At 54.4% G+C, this 15,335-nt stretch overlaps 7 protein-coding genes across 7 annotated transcripts; 4 read left to right on the top strand and 3 right to left on the bottom strand.

The window, feature by feature from the left end:
- The first annotated feature begins 1,435 nt into the window (after positions 1-1,435).
- On the top strand, positions 1,436-2,422 carry BGZ61DRAFT_440877 (uncharacterized protein). Its single transcript, XM_046244533.1, has one exon. It carries the CDS (start codon positions 1,605-1,607, stop codon positions 2,007-2,009), a length of 405 nt encoding a protein of 134 aa, XP_046110553.1. The 5' UTR covers positions 1,436-1,604; the 3' UTR covers positions 2,010-2,422.
- Positions 2,423-3,559: 1,137 nt separating this feature from the next.
- Positions 3,560-7,218, bottom strand: BGZ61DRAFT_85021 (uncharacterized protein). Its single transcript, XM_046257147.1, has 6 exons — positions 6,410-7,218; positions 6,063-6,332; positions 5,236-6,010; positions 4,944-5,186; positions 4,773-4,894; positions 3,560-4,719 (listed from the first exon to the last, which is right to left on the bottom strand). The coding sequence occupies exons 1-6, from the start codon at positions 6,911-6,913 to the stop codon at positions 3,700-3,702; spliced, it is 2,934 nt and encodes a 977-aa protein (XP_046110554.1). The 5' UTR covers positions 6,914-7,218; the 3' UTR covers positions 3,560-3,699.
- Positions 7,219-8,270: 1,052 nt separating this feature from the next.
- Positions 8,271-9,041, top strand: BGZ61DRAFT_85043 (uncharacterized protein). Its single transcript, XM_046257148.1, has one exon. It carries the CDS (start codon positions 8,448-8,450, stop codon positions 8,916-8,918), a length of 471 nt encoding a protein of 156 aa, XP_046110555.1. The 5' UTR covers positions 8,271-8,447; the 3' UTR covers positions 8,919-9,041.
- Positions 9,042-9,163: 122 nt separating this feature from the next.
- BGZ61DRAFT_472164 (uncharacterized protein) lies at positions 9,164-9,595 on the top strand (the record flags this gene model as incomplete). The annotated part of the gene is made up of 1 exon (XM_046248298.1): positions 9,164-9,595. One exon carries the CDS (start codon positions 9,164-9,166, stop codon positions 9,593-9,595), a length of 432 nt encoding a protein of 143 aa, XP_046110556.1.
- A 1,054-nt stretch (positions 9,596-10,649) lies between these two features.
- On the bottom strand, positions 10,650-13,178 carry BGZ61DRAFT_472165 (uncharacterized protein; the record flags this gene model as incomplete). Its single annotated transcript, XM_046248299.1, has 1 exon — positions 10,650-13,178. One exon carries the CDS (start codon positions 13,176-13,178, stop codon positions 10,650-10,652), a length of 2,529 nt encoding a protein of 842 aa, XP_046110557.1.
- A 204-nt stretch (positions 13,179-13,382) lies between these two features.
- BGZ61DRAFT_85142 (uncharacterized protein) lies at positions 13,383-14,126 on the bottom strand. The gene has a single exon (XM_046257149.1). It carries the CDS (start codon positions 13,971-13,973, stop codon positions 13,587-13,589), a length of 387 nt encoding a protein of 128 aa, XP_046110558.1. The 5' UTR covers positions 13,974-14,126; the 3' UTR covers positions 13,383-13,586.
- A 311-nt stretch (positions 14,127-14,437) lies between these two features.
- Positions 14,438-15,306, top strand: BGZ61DRAFT_526806 (Haloacid dehalogenase-like hydrolase-domain-containing protein; the record flags this gene model as incomplete). The annotated part of the gene is made up of 4 exons (XM_046253017.1): positions 14,438-14,484; positions 14,536-14,564; positions 14,620-15,081; positions 15,137-15,306. 4 exons carry the CDS (start codon positions 14,438-14,440, stop codon positions 15,304-15,306), a joined length of 708 nt encoding a protein of 235 aa, XP_046110559.1.
- Positions 15,307-15,335: the final 29 nt, after the last annotated feature.

Here is a 15,335-nt window from a genome sequence, read left to right on the forward strand (position 1 = left end):
TTCGCATTGCGTCAATGAATGTTTTGTGTCTGGCAAAATTCACAGCCAAGGACTTGGCTTATGCCTGGTTTGCACGTGCGTAGCAAACTGATCAAGGGGAAAACGGCCATGGTGTGTGTACCAGCTGTTGACGTATGCCTCGCAGATCGTCACGATGACCATGATTCACTGACGAAAACGCGGGAGCGCCAACTCACCGATTTCTTTTCAGCGCAACCCTAAGGTGGTAAGGTACCTACCTACCTACCTATATAAGGGACGTAAGGTGCCCCTATGAGGTAGGTACCTGATAAGGCAGGTGCCGCATCAACAAACGAGAGCATACCACTGATTGCAGCTCTCAACCCTCAACACTCATCTTTCTTTGCTCATATTTCTCCTCGAGATCTCGCTCCGGGAAATCAAGTCATAACTTCGTTGTCTCCTTGACGCCGTTTGCTGAACTTGGCGGAATTCTTGCGCCTTGCCTGTTGAGTTGTGTTTACTTCCTTCTCACCCTCTGTTGACTTTCCCCTCTACCTTCGTCTTTACATCTCGCGCTTACGCCCACAAATTCCAACCGCCACCCGTCATCAACACATCTATCGACCATGCTGGATCCAGGAGACGCGGCGGTTAAGCTGCGCGATGGCGATGATGCTTGTTCCAACAAGAGCACAGCGGGAAGCCTGAGGCCTCCAAGCTCTACCTGTTCGAGACCGCCGTCGTCGCTCCTCATCGAGCGCAACCTGCCCTCGCCCTCAACTTCAGAACGCGCTGCCGAGGCGCATCAAGAATGCGACTTGCCAGAATCGTCGCCCACATCTCCGGCACGGGGCCCATCCGAGCCGTCAGCGTTGCGCCCATCGTTCGACCGTCCTTTGCCCAGCCGCTCTTCGTTTGCGACCACCCTTGCGTCTCAAGATACGAGCGGGAAAGCTGCCAAGCCATGTGGCGATACGCCGATCAATATATCGCGAAACCACTTTGACAGACTTCGACCTGTTTGCGACCCTGTCCTCACTAAGTCGCAATCTTTCCGTTTGGAGTTCCCACCCCCTTCTCGCGATCTATACCCAAAGGCTGGCGAAAGGCTGTTCCAGCCTATGAACACTGCGAACAGTATCGAAGTCGAGAAGCTATTGGAGAAGTACTCCGAGGAGGGCGCGCAACTGGTCGAGTTCCTTGCCAGTCAAGAGCAAGCTCGCGAGGACGCTTACGGTCCTGTTATCGAAGCACGGGAGAAGGCCGACTCAATCTTAGCAACCTTCCTGCGTGAACAGCGCCAGAAATCCGATGCTGCACGAGCTGCAGAGTCGAGGGCCAGGGGGCGTGTAGCTCGCCGACGACCTCTCTCGCCGCCGCCCCTGGCCCCAGCCCAGCAACAAGTGATCCGCCAGGTCGAAACTGAGTTGTTGGATAACATGAAGCACATCTCGATCAATCACGCCGAGTCAGAAGGTGCAATAGCTGGATTCTTCACCTTCCAGTGGGATGGAGCCGACCAGAAGCCCCCAGAGAGTCACCGTGAGCTCCTGCTTGAGTCGGGAGGACTTGACAAGCGACTCCTACGAGCGCCGATCGTCGCCCATCCTGAAGTCGGCGAGCATTCCTATCTGGAGGGCATGACCAAGCCACTGAGCCAAAGCGCCTATCAAGAGAACCTCGATAAGATCCGGTCTAAGAATAGGAATGCATACAACAAGGCCTTTTGGAGGCACTGGCAACAAGCACCCGGATCCACAACAGGGCCCGAACCCGAACCAACTCCAGCCCCGAAACCCAACATCTCTTCCTCAGATCTGCCAACCGTCCTTGTCCCCGACTGGTTTTTCATCTTCACCACCTACAACATTCTCGACCTCTGGCCTGGTTCTACGCAATCTCGCTTCATCCAGCTCCTCAACACCATCCGCACCCTCGAATTGCAGTGCCAAGTCTCGCCGATGAAACGCCAACGATGGGACAAGGAATGGCACGACCCAAGCTCCCTTTGGGATACCGCGGTCCGGAAAAAGAGCGGCGGCTAGTGGAAATGCCGCTCTGGCCCAGACGCCCCGAAAGTAGAGCGCTTCTGTAGCAAGTGCCATCTCTCGTCTGAGGAGAGTACCCCCGAGGACGAATCGCCCGAGAAGCGGCTGGAGGAGATAATGGAAGCGGTCGAGAGGGCAATGAAAGAGGTTGCGAAGGAAGATGTGAGGGTTGTTCAAGAGCGGATGATGAACGGGAAGTCGTTCTAGATGTGTCTAGTGGCTGTAGAAGCACAGCGACGGTGTGGAGTTGGTCGGAAAGCCTTGCAGGTAAACCCAGTCTTGTCTTTTCACTTACAGGCAATGTGTTTCATGGGCGATTTGCAGCGCACATAGAGTGGCATTGTTGACAGCGTGGAAGGCAAGATGGTTAAGCTCCTAATATTGTGTTTAATACGTGTGGCATCCTACAGTTAATTATATCTGTATGATATGTTCCCTCTCGGAGATTCGAAACTAAGACAGCATGTGACGACCGACATACGTCTGAATCATATGCGAAGGTGTTGGGCACAATCCATGCTTCTCTATCAGCTCCTGTCAACTCACTCACAACGCAAAGGTAGTAGATGCCGACGGCGACACCCTGGGTACGAGACTCCGGGGCAAAGGCAGCAGAGAATAACCACTTCGCTTCCTCCGTTGAGAAGTGGCTGTGGCGGATGCCTTCTTCGTACATGGGCTTTTGAGGCGGCCTATGTGCTACACTCATCTCGCCGTCGCCCGCAGGGATACCCTGAACGCCTTCTGGGAAAAGTGGACTGAGGTCGTCCTCATTTGCGACATATCTTTCATAATGGCTCCTGTAGTGTTGTTGTCGAGTCGTATGTGAGCACTAGGGACCTCCTAGCTGGCACCTATGATAGTCTAGCTTGGACCGATATATTCCCACGTTTCAAGCAGTTAGTTCCAGAAATCCGCAAGAGAGAGGAGATGTAGTAGTACAATTGCAAGGAGATCCTTTGGACATAAACCTTGCGCCCCAGGGCGCGACAAGTTGAGTACGAGGATGCCACGACGCAATAAAACAACATTTACGTCACTGCAAGAATGGAATAAAATTTGTGAAGAGCAATCGCGAAACCGCGGGTATCATTGAGTTTCTTGAACTCACATAGCAGTATAGTGATTCTCTAACTTTTCATTCTCGCCCGGTAGACTCGCTTAGAGTCCATCCAGAAGCCGTAGAGACATTTTGGAACCGTAGCGAGCAATATCCATTGCGAACACATCCTTCCATAAACAATATAAGTCTGTCATAAGAATGGGGCGGAACAAACCAATGCCCAACTTCGACTCCGTGTATAGTCGTCGCCTTTCTCCAGACATAAGACTCTTCATGTTTCTTCTTGTTTTCGTTGATGTTGGTATCTTTCTCCCCAAATCAATCCACCATGTCTCAAAGATCATATCGCTCGGCACCAGGGGTATTCTTCATTTTTTTGTCCTCAGCTTTTCGTTGCGTGACTGGGTATAATGAGTGGACGTCAAGTCGTCAAAAAGACCCCCGATCCCGATAACCAAAACAAAACCAGCGATAGGAAAAACAGCAAAACACAAAGACAGCGAAGAGAAAACAAACAGAGCGAGGCATAAACCGGCCGATGCAGAAGGAGACGTTCCAGGGTATTTTACGCCAGGGTATATCCAGCCGGGGTATTTGCATGTAGAGGTTCTAACACGGGGGAATCTAACGGAAAGGCCCAATAGGGGCGGGGTATCCTGAATTCATAGAATGAGAGGTCGAAGGGCGTCCGCTGTCGCCGGAGGCGCGGGCGCTGTGGCGAGGTGTAACGTCGCCAGGTTGGGGAATAGCCAACTTGTTGTCGGCATGGGTGCTGAAAGGGCGCGGGGCCCAGGGGTTATCGTCCTCTGGGAGGTTCACGCCGCTGTCATTCCAGGGGTTTCGGTCAGCATTGAAGCTGCGGGTCGATTCGATGGAGATGAGCGAAGACTTGGACACGTTGCTCGAGCCCTTGAAGAAGTTGGCATGGGCTGAGTGAGAGCTGTTCTTTCTGCGGTCCAAGAAGGACGAGATCGAGGTCATGCTGCCGGGCTTTCGGAGACGGTCGAGGATGCTGCTTCGCTCACGAGCAACTTCGTCGCCAAAGGCAACCTTGACGGGGGAGTCTGTGGCCACCGAAGCAGGGGCATGTTGAAGGAGCTTTGAGTCGAAGTACTGAAGCGAGTCTTCGAACGAGTCGGACTTGGGTCGGGGGAGGGCGCCCTTAACAATGTTAATCTCAGCCCCGGAAGTCGCAAACTGAGACTGGAGGAAATCCATAGCATCACGAAGACCACCGGCGTTGTTTCGAGTAAAGCCCCAGAGAAGGGCCACGGTTGGAGAGCCGTCCTCAGTAACCTCATCAGGGTTCTGATGAACGGTCACCTCGACCTCATGCTGGTTCTTCAGCTTCGGAACAAGATCGTGAGCGAACTCGGGAGACTCGAGGAATTTGATCAACTCGGGGCTGCGGGCAAGGATGAGTTCGTGCTTGTCGGGGACCATTCCCAAGAACTCGTCAACGCAGTGAGGGACCTGCCACTGAGGTCCATTGACAGTCACCTCGTCGCTGGCCTGCTCGGTGCTGGGGAAGTTGATCTTGCAGTTGTACTTCTGTTCGAGTTCGTCGATCTCAGGAAGGCGAGCAATGAGCTGGCGGTGGTACAGGCGATCAACACTGACAATCTGAGAGGTGTACTCAGAGTCCTAAGAACGTTCAGTTAGGGGTCGAGTAATTGTACACCATAGGGCACACTTACAGCACGATCAACCATCTCCAGAATCTCGTTCTTGACTGCATCGAGGTTCTGGGCGTTGCGGGCGGGGGTTCGGCAAATGACGTTATCGACCTTGATATCATCATCCTCACGTCCCATGCCACCTATAGCGCATGTTAGTAGTGCGGATGAAAGCCAGCTGCCAAAACATACCTCTGTCCATGGCATTGGAAAATTTGACGAAGACGGAGTGCTTCTTCATGATTCGCTGAATGTGCTGCCCACCAATACCGATGATTCGCTTGTGGTACTGGTCAGGGACATGGAAAGAGATTGAGGCGGGCATCTCCTGTTCGACAAGGGTCAGGCCCTGCTTCATCGACTCGTAACCAGCAGCCATGACGTCAATGTTGAAGTTGTACTCGTTGAATCCGTCGAAAATGATTTGGACATTGCCTTCAAATGGGTTAGTGACGTGATAATGATAAGGCGGGGTCCTGCATACTTTGGCCCATAATCTTGTTGATCTTGCCGTTCTTCTTGCCACTGACAAACTCCTTGTGCTCATTGGCAAGCTCGATCTTGACTCGAATCTGGTACTGAGACTGAGCTACAAATTTGATCTCCGAGATGACCATCAGAGCGGACTTGACAGCGTCATCAGATCCAGTGACGGTGAAGGTCATCTTGTCGAAAGATAGGTCCGCCTCCGAGTTCGCGCAGATATCACCCAGCATGGTGCGAATATCGGCGGGGCCTGGAAGCTGTCGAGACTCAGGCTGCTGAATGTACCATCCTGCGCTGTAGAACTGGCCTGCCAGTGACATGATTTCTCGAACGGTTCGCTCCACGTGGAGACCCTCGCTGCCCTGGACTCGAACCATATTGCGCTGACTTGCCAACGGGGGGAACATGATGTAGGTTCCATTCGCTTCGAGGATTTTGCGGACCTTATCCAAGCGACCAAGGAGGATGCTATCAATCTTGGCGGCAGGAATCGTCACGTCTTTAACGTAGAGCCTAATTCGCTGGACAGTTTCGTGCAGCTTCTGCTTGGCGAGCTCAATGGCCTGAGGGGTCTCGCCAGTGATGAAGATATCGGCGGGATCACGACGAGTTGCTTTCGGCGGGCAGTAGCGGTACATCTGCGAGAACGGGGGCGGGAAGTAAATAGCAGTCCCGGTGGATGACTCGATCAACTTGATATTCTTGCGGTGGCGGCCACAAACGAGCTGGTGGCAAGACAATTCGAGTTTCGTACCATCGACAACACGACCGAGCTGGGAAGAAGTTAGGATCGTGACCAGAACGTAAAGCGTGGAAACCCCGTACCAAGGTATCAATGTGGATCAGGACTCGGGCCTTTGCGTGCTCAGACGACAAGATGTCGCCGTAGATGGCAACCCTCCATCGCTGATCCATCCGCATCTCAGCCTCACCAGTCATTCCGTCAACCATCGGGGTCAGCTTGGGGCCAAGGAGAAAGATGTCAACACCGCAGTAGCTGGAAATGTAGTCGAGGTTGTCCGTCACAGACTTCTTGAGGATTCCGCCGTTAATATCACAGACCAGTTGGCCATCGACGTCGATCGTTGTGCAGCGCTAGAAGATTGGTCAGAATGGGCGACATGGGATACGCTGACCAGGGCGGATCGAAGGACGTGCGGAACGGGACATACGAGCGAGATGGGGGTATCATTCAAAATGGTCTCTCGGCTCTTGTGGACCAGCTCTGGAGAGCCCGATAGACAGACGGTGGTGACCTGCAGTCCTTTTCCGTTCTTGGGCGTCGCGGACAGAACGTGGGCTTCGATGGGTAGCGGTCCGTTGGAGAGTTCGCGACATAACCTCCTGAGGTTGGCCAGGTTCTGGGCGTGAACGGGTAGCTCGTGGATTTCGACATCGTCCGGCGCGTCCTCGGGGTGTGTCCATCGCAGGACGGCGTCGGTGGTGGCGTGAAGGATGTCCTCGGTGTCGGGCCCGACGAGATCGGAAGCAAATGGCACGTTGAACGAGTAGTGGATAGTGGCATCGGCAGCCTGGGGTGAGCTTATGGGCTGCCCCGGTTGGGCGGCGTTCTTGGGGTGGGCATTGAGGGCATTCATAGGCATATTGGGACGGCCCATTCCGAAGTTGGGGCTCATCCTCTCCGACCAGTGACGCATGTTTGCCAGCTTATTCATGTCCTCGGTGTGGGCGACCTCGACGACGGTCGGCGGGTTGGACGATGAGGCAGAGGGGGAGGGAGAGGGAGGGAACGGAGGGGGGAGGAAAAGGATGGAGGGGGGGGAAAGGCGAGGTCGAGAGAAGCGAAGTGTCGTAAGTTGAAGCAAGAACGGAAAGGGGATGGGGGATGGGGATGGGGATGAGAGGAGCGGGGAGAAGAGCAAGAAGGATGGTGGTGAGCTCTTTCCAGGTCTGACGAGGAGGGATTGGGAAGCGGAGGCCCTCAGTCAGTCAGCAGTACGAGGTCAGGCAAGGGAAGAAGGTACCTGGAGGAGGGTTGGGAGAACAGCCAGCAGGTGTGGTCCAGTGGGTAGTGGTCCAGTGGGTGATGGATGTATTCGTACTGTATACCAGGACAGAGGAGGTACCTTCCAGGTTCTGTCCATACGTGTGGGTGGACCAGGATTGGGGACATGGATGGATAAGGACGGCAGCCACACTTTCGGGGTACTTGTTCAGCCCGTCGTCGTCCACCCACAATCCACACTGGACGGGCCAAAATACACCAAGTTCAGCTTGTTCTGTCCCTCTGCTCTTCCCATGCCCTCTCCGCTCGAATTCCCGTAGCCATGGAGCGAGACAGGAGACGGGAGAGACAGTCTCCTCATCGCTCGATCCTTCGATCCCTCGATCCCTCCCTCCGCACAATCCTCAACCCCTTCGACCAGCTTCGATTCGAAAACACAAGGCCCGCCGCCCACGCCACGCCCCCATCCAGTCCAGCCCATTCTCGCTGCGGGTGGGATGCAGTGCACGGTACTGCGCGGTGGCCCAGTGCTGTACCATGAGTGGAAGGCTGCTGGGACGGAGCCCGCTGAGCTGCGTTCCAGCGCGTTTAGTGGCAGGCTCAAGGGCTCGGGTGGATCCGCCGGGGCAGCCTCCTTCATCCGCGCCCAGTATCGTCATGCAGGCGTATGTGCGGCAGCGAACAGTCCAGTCCAGCACCACCTCTCACCTAGACTGCACGATACCGGCGCCATGTTAACCCTCTTGATTCCCTTGGGTGACGGATGCTTTAGCACGGTGGGTCCGCATGGCCGCATGGCAGCATGGCATGGGGGAAAGGACTTCCATCCCGTTCACCTGCGTCCATCTGGTCGTACGGAGAGGCCGTTCCTTGCACAGCACGACGACTAGATGCACGGAATTTCCTGTATTTGCAACACGGCAGCATACCAAGGGAACGCCTGCTGGCAAGGAATATGTCTGTGTCTGTGCTGTCAGCCAGAAAGCCTCCGGCCGGGGGTGGCACGGTGGACTACGGTACGTCGCAGTGGACCATCAGCGCCAACACCACCAGTCGACCGCCGACCACCACGCCAACCACTGCCGGAGCCAGCCAGCTTAGCCTCAGTTCTCAGTTCTCACTTCGAGGGCCCCATATTCGTACATTCGTGATCCCAATGTGAGATCAAGGCCCTGCCGGGAGCCTCACCATCCCTTCAAATCGTGTCATTTTCTTTTGTTCCTCCTTCGTTTCGATGCGTTGTCATGTCTTTGGGTGCTTTGACGGGTCTCGACTCGGAGCGCCAAAATTCCAGTATCACGAGCCAACCCGCGCCACTCCCTCCCACTCACTTCCTTTGGCCCCATGCGCGGCTCGTCGCGTGGTTCGAAGCATATTTTGTTACCTTGCGTTGCCTTTCCCAACAAGTCTCGACCTTGGGGATAACCTTTCTTCTTTCTAGCCTATCCAAGCGGAGAGTAAACGACACTTGGCCAAAGACGACGCGGTCCCTATGCGCGAGTCTGCCGACATGCTCACTCCCTGTCCAGCTCAATGCAGAAGAGCAGAGCCTGCCCTCGAGTCCCTGCAATGCCGTACTCAACGTACACCATGTCTCAGATCGGCCATTCTATTCCGACTCCCAAGCTCCGAAGGTCCAAGGTGACAAAGCCCCTTGGTGCTGCACCAGCCAACAAGCCCAGTTGACTCTTGCGCGATCCGACTGGCCCATCTAGTCCCGGCGCTGTCGCTCGGGAGCGTCTCCGCTTCCCACCAAAGGTAGGTAGTCAGTCCGTCAGTCAGTCAGTCATCAAGAGGGCCCTGGCTTATTCACGAGGTCAGTTTGGCCTTTTATACCACTTGACCATGAGCCCGCCTATAGGGGATTGCTAGCTGTCCACGAGACCGTTGCGTGTTTCCATTTTGGGAAATATTTCATCTCGTTTTTTCTTTCTCTCCCTCTCTCTTTCACCAACACCTCATGCCAGATGTTGTCCTTAGTACAATCCCCACAACCACTACCACTCCCACCACCACTACACCCATCCACTACCAACCCACATATCCACATCAACAGCTCGTTGGCGCCCTTATCAGACGGCGGCGCAACCGGTACATGCACGACCGTCAGCCGTCAAACTCCCCTGCCACAGGCTGTTTTCACAGCCGGAACTTTACCACGATTGCCGCTCAGGCCATGAAGTCCCTGATCTCCCCAATCCCTCCAACTTCTCGTTTCTCATCTGTCGACAAAACACCCCTCCCCTCACAATATATTAATGCCTGGCTTGCTGGCATCAATTCTCTCGCCACTGCTGCCTGCCCCATCCCTAGTAGTCGGGCTGTGTCGCTGAAAGCTTGCGGTCCCCCTGCTCGCTCTGGACCCGCGCCCACCGATGACCTCATTGATTGACTTCGTCCCGCTTTGCAATCGCTTCTTTGTCGTGTCTCCCCTGCGGCTCCATACCCGGTGTTTGCGGGCTCCGTCTCAGCCGGTCCAGGGTCAAGGGATAATACAAGAAGCAAGGGTTCTTGCCCAGTTTGATACGACCAGTGTACGGGCTTGTAGAATGAGGGTTGCTTCTGCCCACGCGTCCCTGTATGATCGACGTAGCTTGGTGGTCAAGAGGAGTAACTAGCCCTGGTCCTTCACAACGGCCGTGTTCTGTCGTGCCTTTGTTTGCGTTGCGTTGCCTCGGGTTCTTAATTTAGCTCCCTAATATGTTCCAACTTCACGGGTCAAACAGGACATGATAGAATGGTGGCCTAGAAGTGGTATCAAACGCCTCGGCTTACCTGCCAAGTCCCATCCAGCCCATCACACAGCCCCCAGGCGCTCGCATTCCACTGCCCCGATGCTACTATGCTCGACGAATGAACGCCGGTAAACGAGATGATCCGCGGTTAGACTATCTCCTACGACCGCTATGGAATGCCTTCGGTTTCATCCAACGTTGCAAAATGTGACATTGGAACCAGACCCCAAGACCTTCTTCATCCCTGGCCAAATAGAGACAATGCAAGTGAGAGCGGTCTCCAAGAAGTACCATGCAGTTGACACTAGCAACTAAAGAAGAGGACCTGACAGAAAACACCCAGCCAGTGTTGCAATCCGAGGGTTGAAATAAGCCACTGTCGAGGCGGTGTTGGCATGACAGAAAATTTTGACCAAAGGGCGTTCAAGATGCAAACAGCTCTGGATGTTGCCAGATAACCCATTGACGACTAGAGTTCCAGAAGTGTGGTCGGTGGTCAGTAATGGTAGGGTCAGGCCACCCACATATCGAAGCTTTCTTGTCAACGGTCCCTCTTCCAGGGTCGATCATGGTCGGCCCATCAAAGCGCTTGGTGTAGAGCAGCACAGTGTAAAGTCCCTTGAGAATTATCATTATTCATTGAGCCCGATTCTATACTTGTACTCAATCCGCTGTTGTTCCGTTTTCCTTTTCGCTTGTCCTAGTTGCGCCTCAACGATACACTTCTCTCCTTACATCGTCTGCGTACACGATCTCCTGCGTCGCCCCTCTTGGCCTCTCAATAAATGCAATCTCCTCACCTCCTCGCATCGCCTGGTCGTAATACCGCTCTACAGGCCGCATACTATACTCCTGTCGCACCACGGCTGCCTCCACCGGGCGGGAACCATAGTCTCGCATGTAAGGCTGCGCAGCCTCGCGACGGGCCTCTGGGTGGACACTCGCCGGATACTGGCGAACTGGCCCCTCGGGGCGTACGCTCTGGACCCGTGCATAGTCACGAGAGACCTCATATCGCACAGGCTCTGCTGGCCGGACGCTCGTCGCCCGGCTAATAAACTCCCTCGGTCCGTCCTCCACATGTCTCCTCTCTGGCGGCGCCATTACCTCGACAAACTCGTTGGGCGGCGCCATTGGCCGTGTTGAGTATTCCCGCTGCCGACTGTCTCTGTAATCTTGCGAGATATACTCAGGCTGTGTCACAACCCTCCTCGGCATGTACGATGGTGACGCCCTCCGATATATCGCCCCTCCTTGCTCGTACGACTCGACTCCGGTGTGTCTAGACACAGCCCTAGGTGCCGTTCGCTCGTAGATGACTTCAGGGTCTCCAGATCGCATGGGAGGAGCAACAGAATGTCGGACGACTGTGGGGCGCTGTGGCTCAATGTACTCACGTCCAAAAGCATCTACAACGATCCGAGTTGGTGGTGGGCGTGGCGGAGCTAAGAAAGCTTCACTCTCTGGCCGAACACTCATCGGGGGGGTATCGTAGGCGCCCTGGTAAGGCCATGAAGAGCGTGGGTATCCGTCACTAGGCCTCATTTGAGAGCTCAGTTGCGCTTGGTGATGGTCCGGGTGGGAAGCTGGAACAAGTGAGGGTTGCGCCATATAATATGGGACTCCGGAGACATATCGGTCGTCTGTATACTCTCTCCCATAGACTGGGCCACCAGCCCCGGCAGCGCTCGCTGCGCGTTGGGGATAGATAGCAGTCCTTTCATAGCCTACAGGAATGCGATCATCCCTCTGCAACCGGCCTGGGTAAGGCTCATAAGGAGCACTGCTGGTCTGCGGTGCTTCTAGGCCTGTTTCATCTTCTGGGCGCTGGGCGTATCTCTGGCGTTTGTTGGGGCGGATATAGGATGGAGCATTCATAGGTGATGGAGATCGGGGTTCTGGCTTGATGTACGGAGTCGCTTCGGCCTCTGGCGCTTGCCTGTCTGCCTTTCTCTTCTTCTTCTTCCCCTTCTTCTTATCCGATGCCTTCCCGCCTTGTGGTGAGCTTTCTGGGCTCGTGACCGCAGCAGGCCCACTTCTGAGCGCAGCAATTTGTGCCGGTGTCCCTGTAGATGAAATCGATACATGCTCAACGGGCGGCACAGGTCGTCTGGCAGCTGTTAATGGAGAGATGTGTGCGGTTTGAGGGGGAGGCGACCGCTCGTGCCTTCGCATGAGGGGAGAAGGGGGGTGGCTGTCAAGGTAGGAGTTACTGAGATGTTGGCGAGGAGCCGCTCTGTAGTTCACATCCAGCTGATCCACCTCCATGTTTCCGGAGTCATCAGATTGGCTTTGGCCCGTACTATTATTCTGAACCGGCCCATGTGGCACAACCCTCTCATCGACGTGGCGATTTAGCCCGGGGACCTGACCGATTTGGGGTCTATCGTCATGGGCGGCGGTTTGGGGGTAGGGCGGGTATGGTCGGTAAGCGTTCGAATCTGGTACGGCATCCGTCGTGTGATTGCGTCTAGCAGGATCAGTCCGCACGCTGGGAGGCTTTTGGGACTCGGGGGCAGCGGGAGCCCTCGCCTCCTCGGACTCGTTTCTGACGCGAGAAATTAAAACCGACTCGGGAGTATTATGCTGTGACGAGTAGAACGTGTTGTCGTCGAAGGAATCACTTGAAGTATCGTGATTAGTAGCACCCACGTTCTCATCAGCAGGAACCGGAGCCGAGCTGGCTTGGACGAGAGTCAGAGCTTTTGACAGAACATCAGAAAGGTCGAAGTCAGCAAGAGGCTCTCCCTGTGCTGTACTTTTCGTCGCTGCACGACGCTGGTCAATCTCCTCCCTCAAACCTCGCTCTAGTCGCTGCCTCTGCAATTGCAGCTCGGCCTTGATGAGATCGTCTGATTTTTCTAGTAGAATAGGGTTGATTTCAGTGTTGCCTGTGGAAAAGGGCTTGGATGCGGCTGAATTCTCAGAGCCCAAAACAGGCTGGGCTGCGCCGACAGGTACGCCTGGCTGCTGCGCATTGGCAGAAAACGAGCGCGAGTTCCCAAGCTGGCGGGCACGCGCAGTAGATTTGATCGTGCCATCTATGGGATGGACGGATGATTGCGCCGATGCAATCAGATGGGGAGGAAGTTTGAAGTGTGGGTGGTTACCAGAGAGGACGGCTTCTTGAAACCGCACAATCCTTTCGTACTGTTGAATCTCGCGGCCTTGGCGTTCCGCCAGGCCTAAGGGAACGTTCTCACCATTGGCATGCCCCTGAACAACACGACCCTGTGCCATGGCGGCAACAAGTAGCAAATGCTCGTCGCGTCACCTGGTGCTCTGGCAGAGCTCGAGCACCGAATGTTACTTGCGAGCTAGCGATACAGGAGATGGGAAAGAACGATACGCCAAACGGCGAGATCTAGATGCTTCTTTCTGCCAAATCTGTAAAGGCGTGGGTCGGGGTTGTTCAGATGGCGTTTGTGCTGGAGGCAAAGTTGATGTTTTCGTCCAAGGGAGCAGGGGATTAACACAAGCTCGAGGTGGCTTTGGGGGATAATTAGGCGGTGTGACTGGCAGAATTTCGGGGCCAGGGCCTAGAGGTGGGCACCTTACCTACCACTACCTACCAAGTTAGGTGCAGGCGATCAGTTGGGGGGTAATGAGAACGGTACGGTTCATCGTGATCAAAAACAGCTCCTCATTTCATCGATCGGACTTTCTTGAGATGGACGGCATATTTCCTTCGTCGAATATGGCTTTCGAAGAGTACGCAGAATGAAGATGTTGCTTCCTAATGCCATCATGTTTTGCGTCCCCTGACTGGAGCTGGGATTCTGGTGTGCAAGCATCGACAACCGTTTTGCAAGATATTAACCGTCCATAAAAGCCCGATATCCTCATTGATCGACTCAAGTGGATGTGACTTACAATCATTGTTGAGTGGATGGCTCTAGGATTCATGAGCACGTTGCGGGCCGTTTCTGGATAATCCGAGCTCCGATTTCCCTGCATTCGGTCTGGCCCGACTCTACACCCCGGTATGACAAGGCATACATGCAAGAGACAAAAGGGATATAAAATCCCTGTCATCGTGGCTCATCGAAATTAGCTGTAAGCGGGACGTTGCGCATACATGAAAAAGGGTTTATTTTCTTCTTGGATGTGCAGTCATGCTGGTATCAACCTGAATTGAATTTGCCGTCATCGGAGCTGGGTACATATCTGAGGTTATTATTCAGCACCCACGCCGGAGGAGTCATTGGGCGGCGTTCGCCGCCTCCCAACTCACACACCAGCAAGCTCCAACTATATCAACGTGGCAAATAACGAGATTTAGCGGTGGATCTTTTTGTCATTAAACTCTCTCAAGTATCCAATCTTCTAGTAACCGTTCAATGCACCCGCTGGGACCACGTGCATCTACATTGTCATCACTCAATCGCGCCTTCAAAGCTACCCTCCCTCCCTTCGCTCGTGTCTCGAACTTGACACCGCTCTCTCAAATCCTCAACACCACCACTCACCTCAACACCAAAACCCACACCAGGACAATCATGGGGAGCATTAATGGGCCAACCACCGGCAAGCCGGTTCTCTTCTTGTGCGTTGATGCCACCCTTTCCGGACCCGTTCTTGGCTAACCAGATCGCAGTGACATCGACAACTGCTTGTACCCAAGAAGTGAGACGACCACGCATAGCACGAAAAGTGTCACATACTAACATCTTTTTCTCAGGTACCAAAGTCCATGATTTGATGGCCAAGCTCATTGACGAGTACTTCACCAAGCACCTTGAAATTCCATTTGAGGAGGCCGTCACGCTGCACCAGGAGTACTACAAAAACTATGGGCTCGCCATCGAGGGCCTCATGCGACACCACAAGATTGACCCCCTTGACTACAACACCAAGGTGGACGATGCTCTCCCCCTGGAGGGAATTATCCAGCCCAATCCTGAGCTTCGGGCATTGCTTGAGGACATTGACAAGAGCAAGGTCACCATGTGGCTCTTCACCAATGCTTACAAGACGCATGGCAAGCGGGTAGTTCGACTTTTGGGCATCGACGATCTCTTTGACGGACTCACTTTCTGCGACTATGGACAGCAGCCATTGATCTGCAAGCCTGACCCGCGAATGTACGAGAAAGCCATGCGGGAGGCCGGCATAGAACAGCCAGAGAACTGTTTTTTCGTTGGTAAGCAGATTTTTCTGATCCCCGATTTACCCAGTCATATCTAAACATTTCCCAGATGACTCTTATCAAAACTGCGTAAACGCGAAGGAGTACGGGTGGACGGCCACCCACCTGGTGGAAGAGGGGCTCAAGGTCCCCGAGACCCCCGCATCGCAGTTCCAGATCCAACATCTGCTTGAACTCCGCGACGTCTACCCTCAATTCTTCAAATCCAAGTCCGCTTAAGCACTCCACGGGATAGAGGAGAGCGACCA

Source organism: Ilyonectria robusta, assembly GCF_021365365.1.
Source record: "Ilyonectria robusta strain PMI_751 chromosome Unknown BGZ61scaffold_2, whole genome shotgun sequence".
Lineage (NCBI taxonomy): Eukaryota > Fungi > Ascomycota > Sordariomycetes > Hypocreales > Nectriaceae > Ilyonectria > Ilyonectria robusta.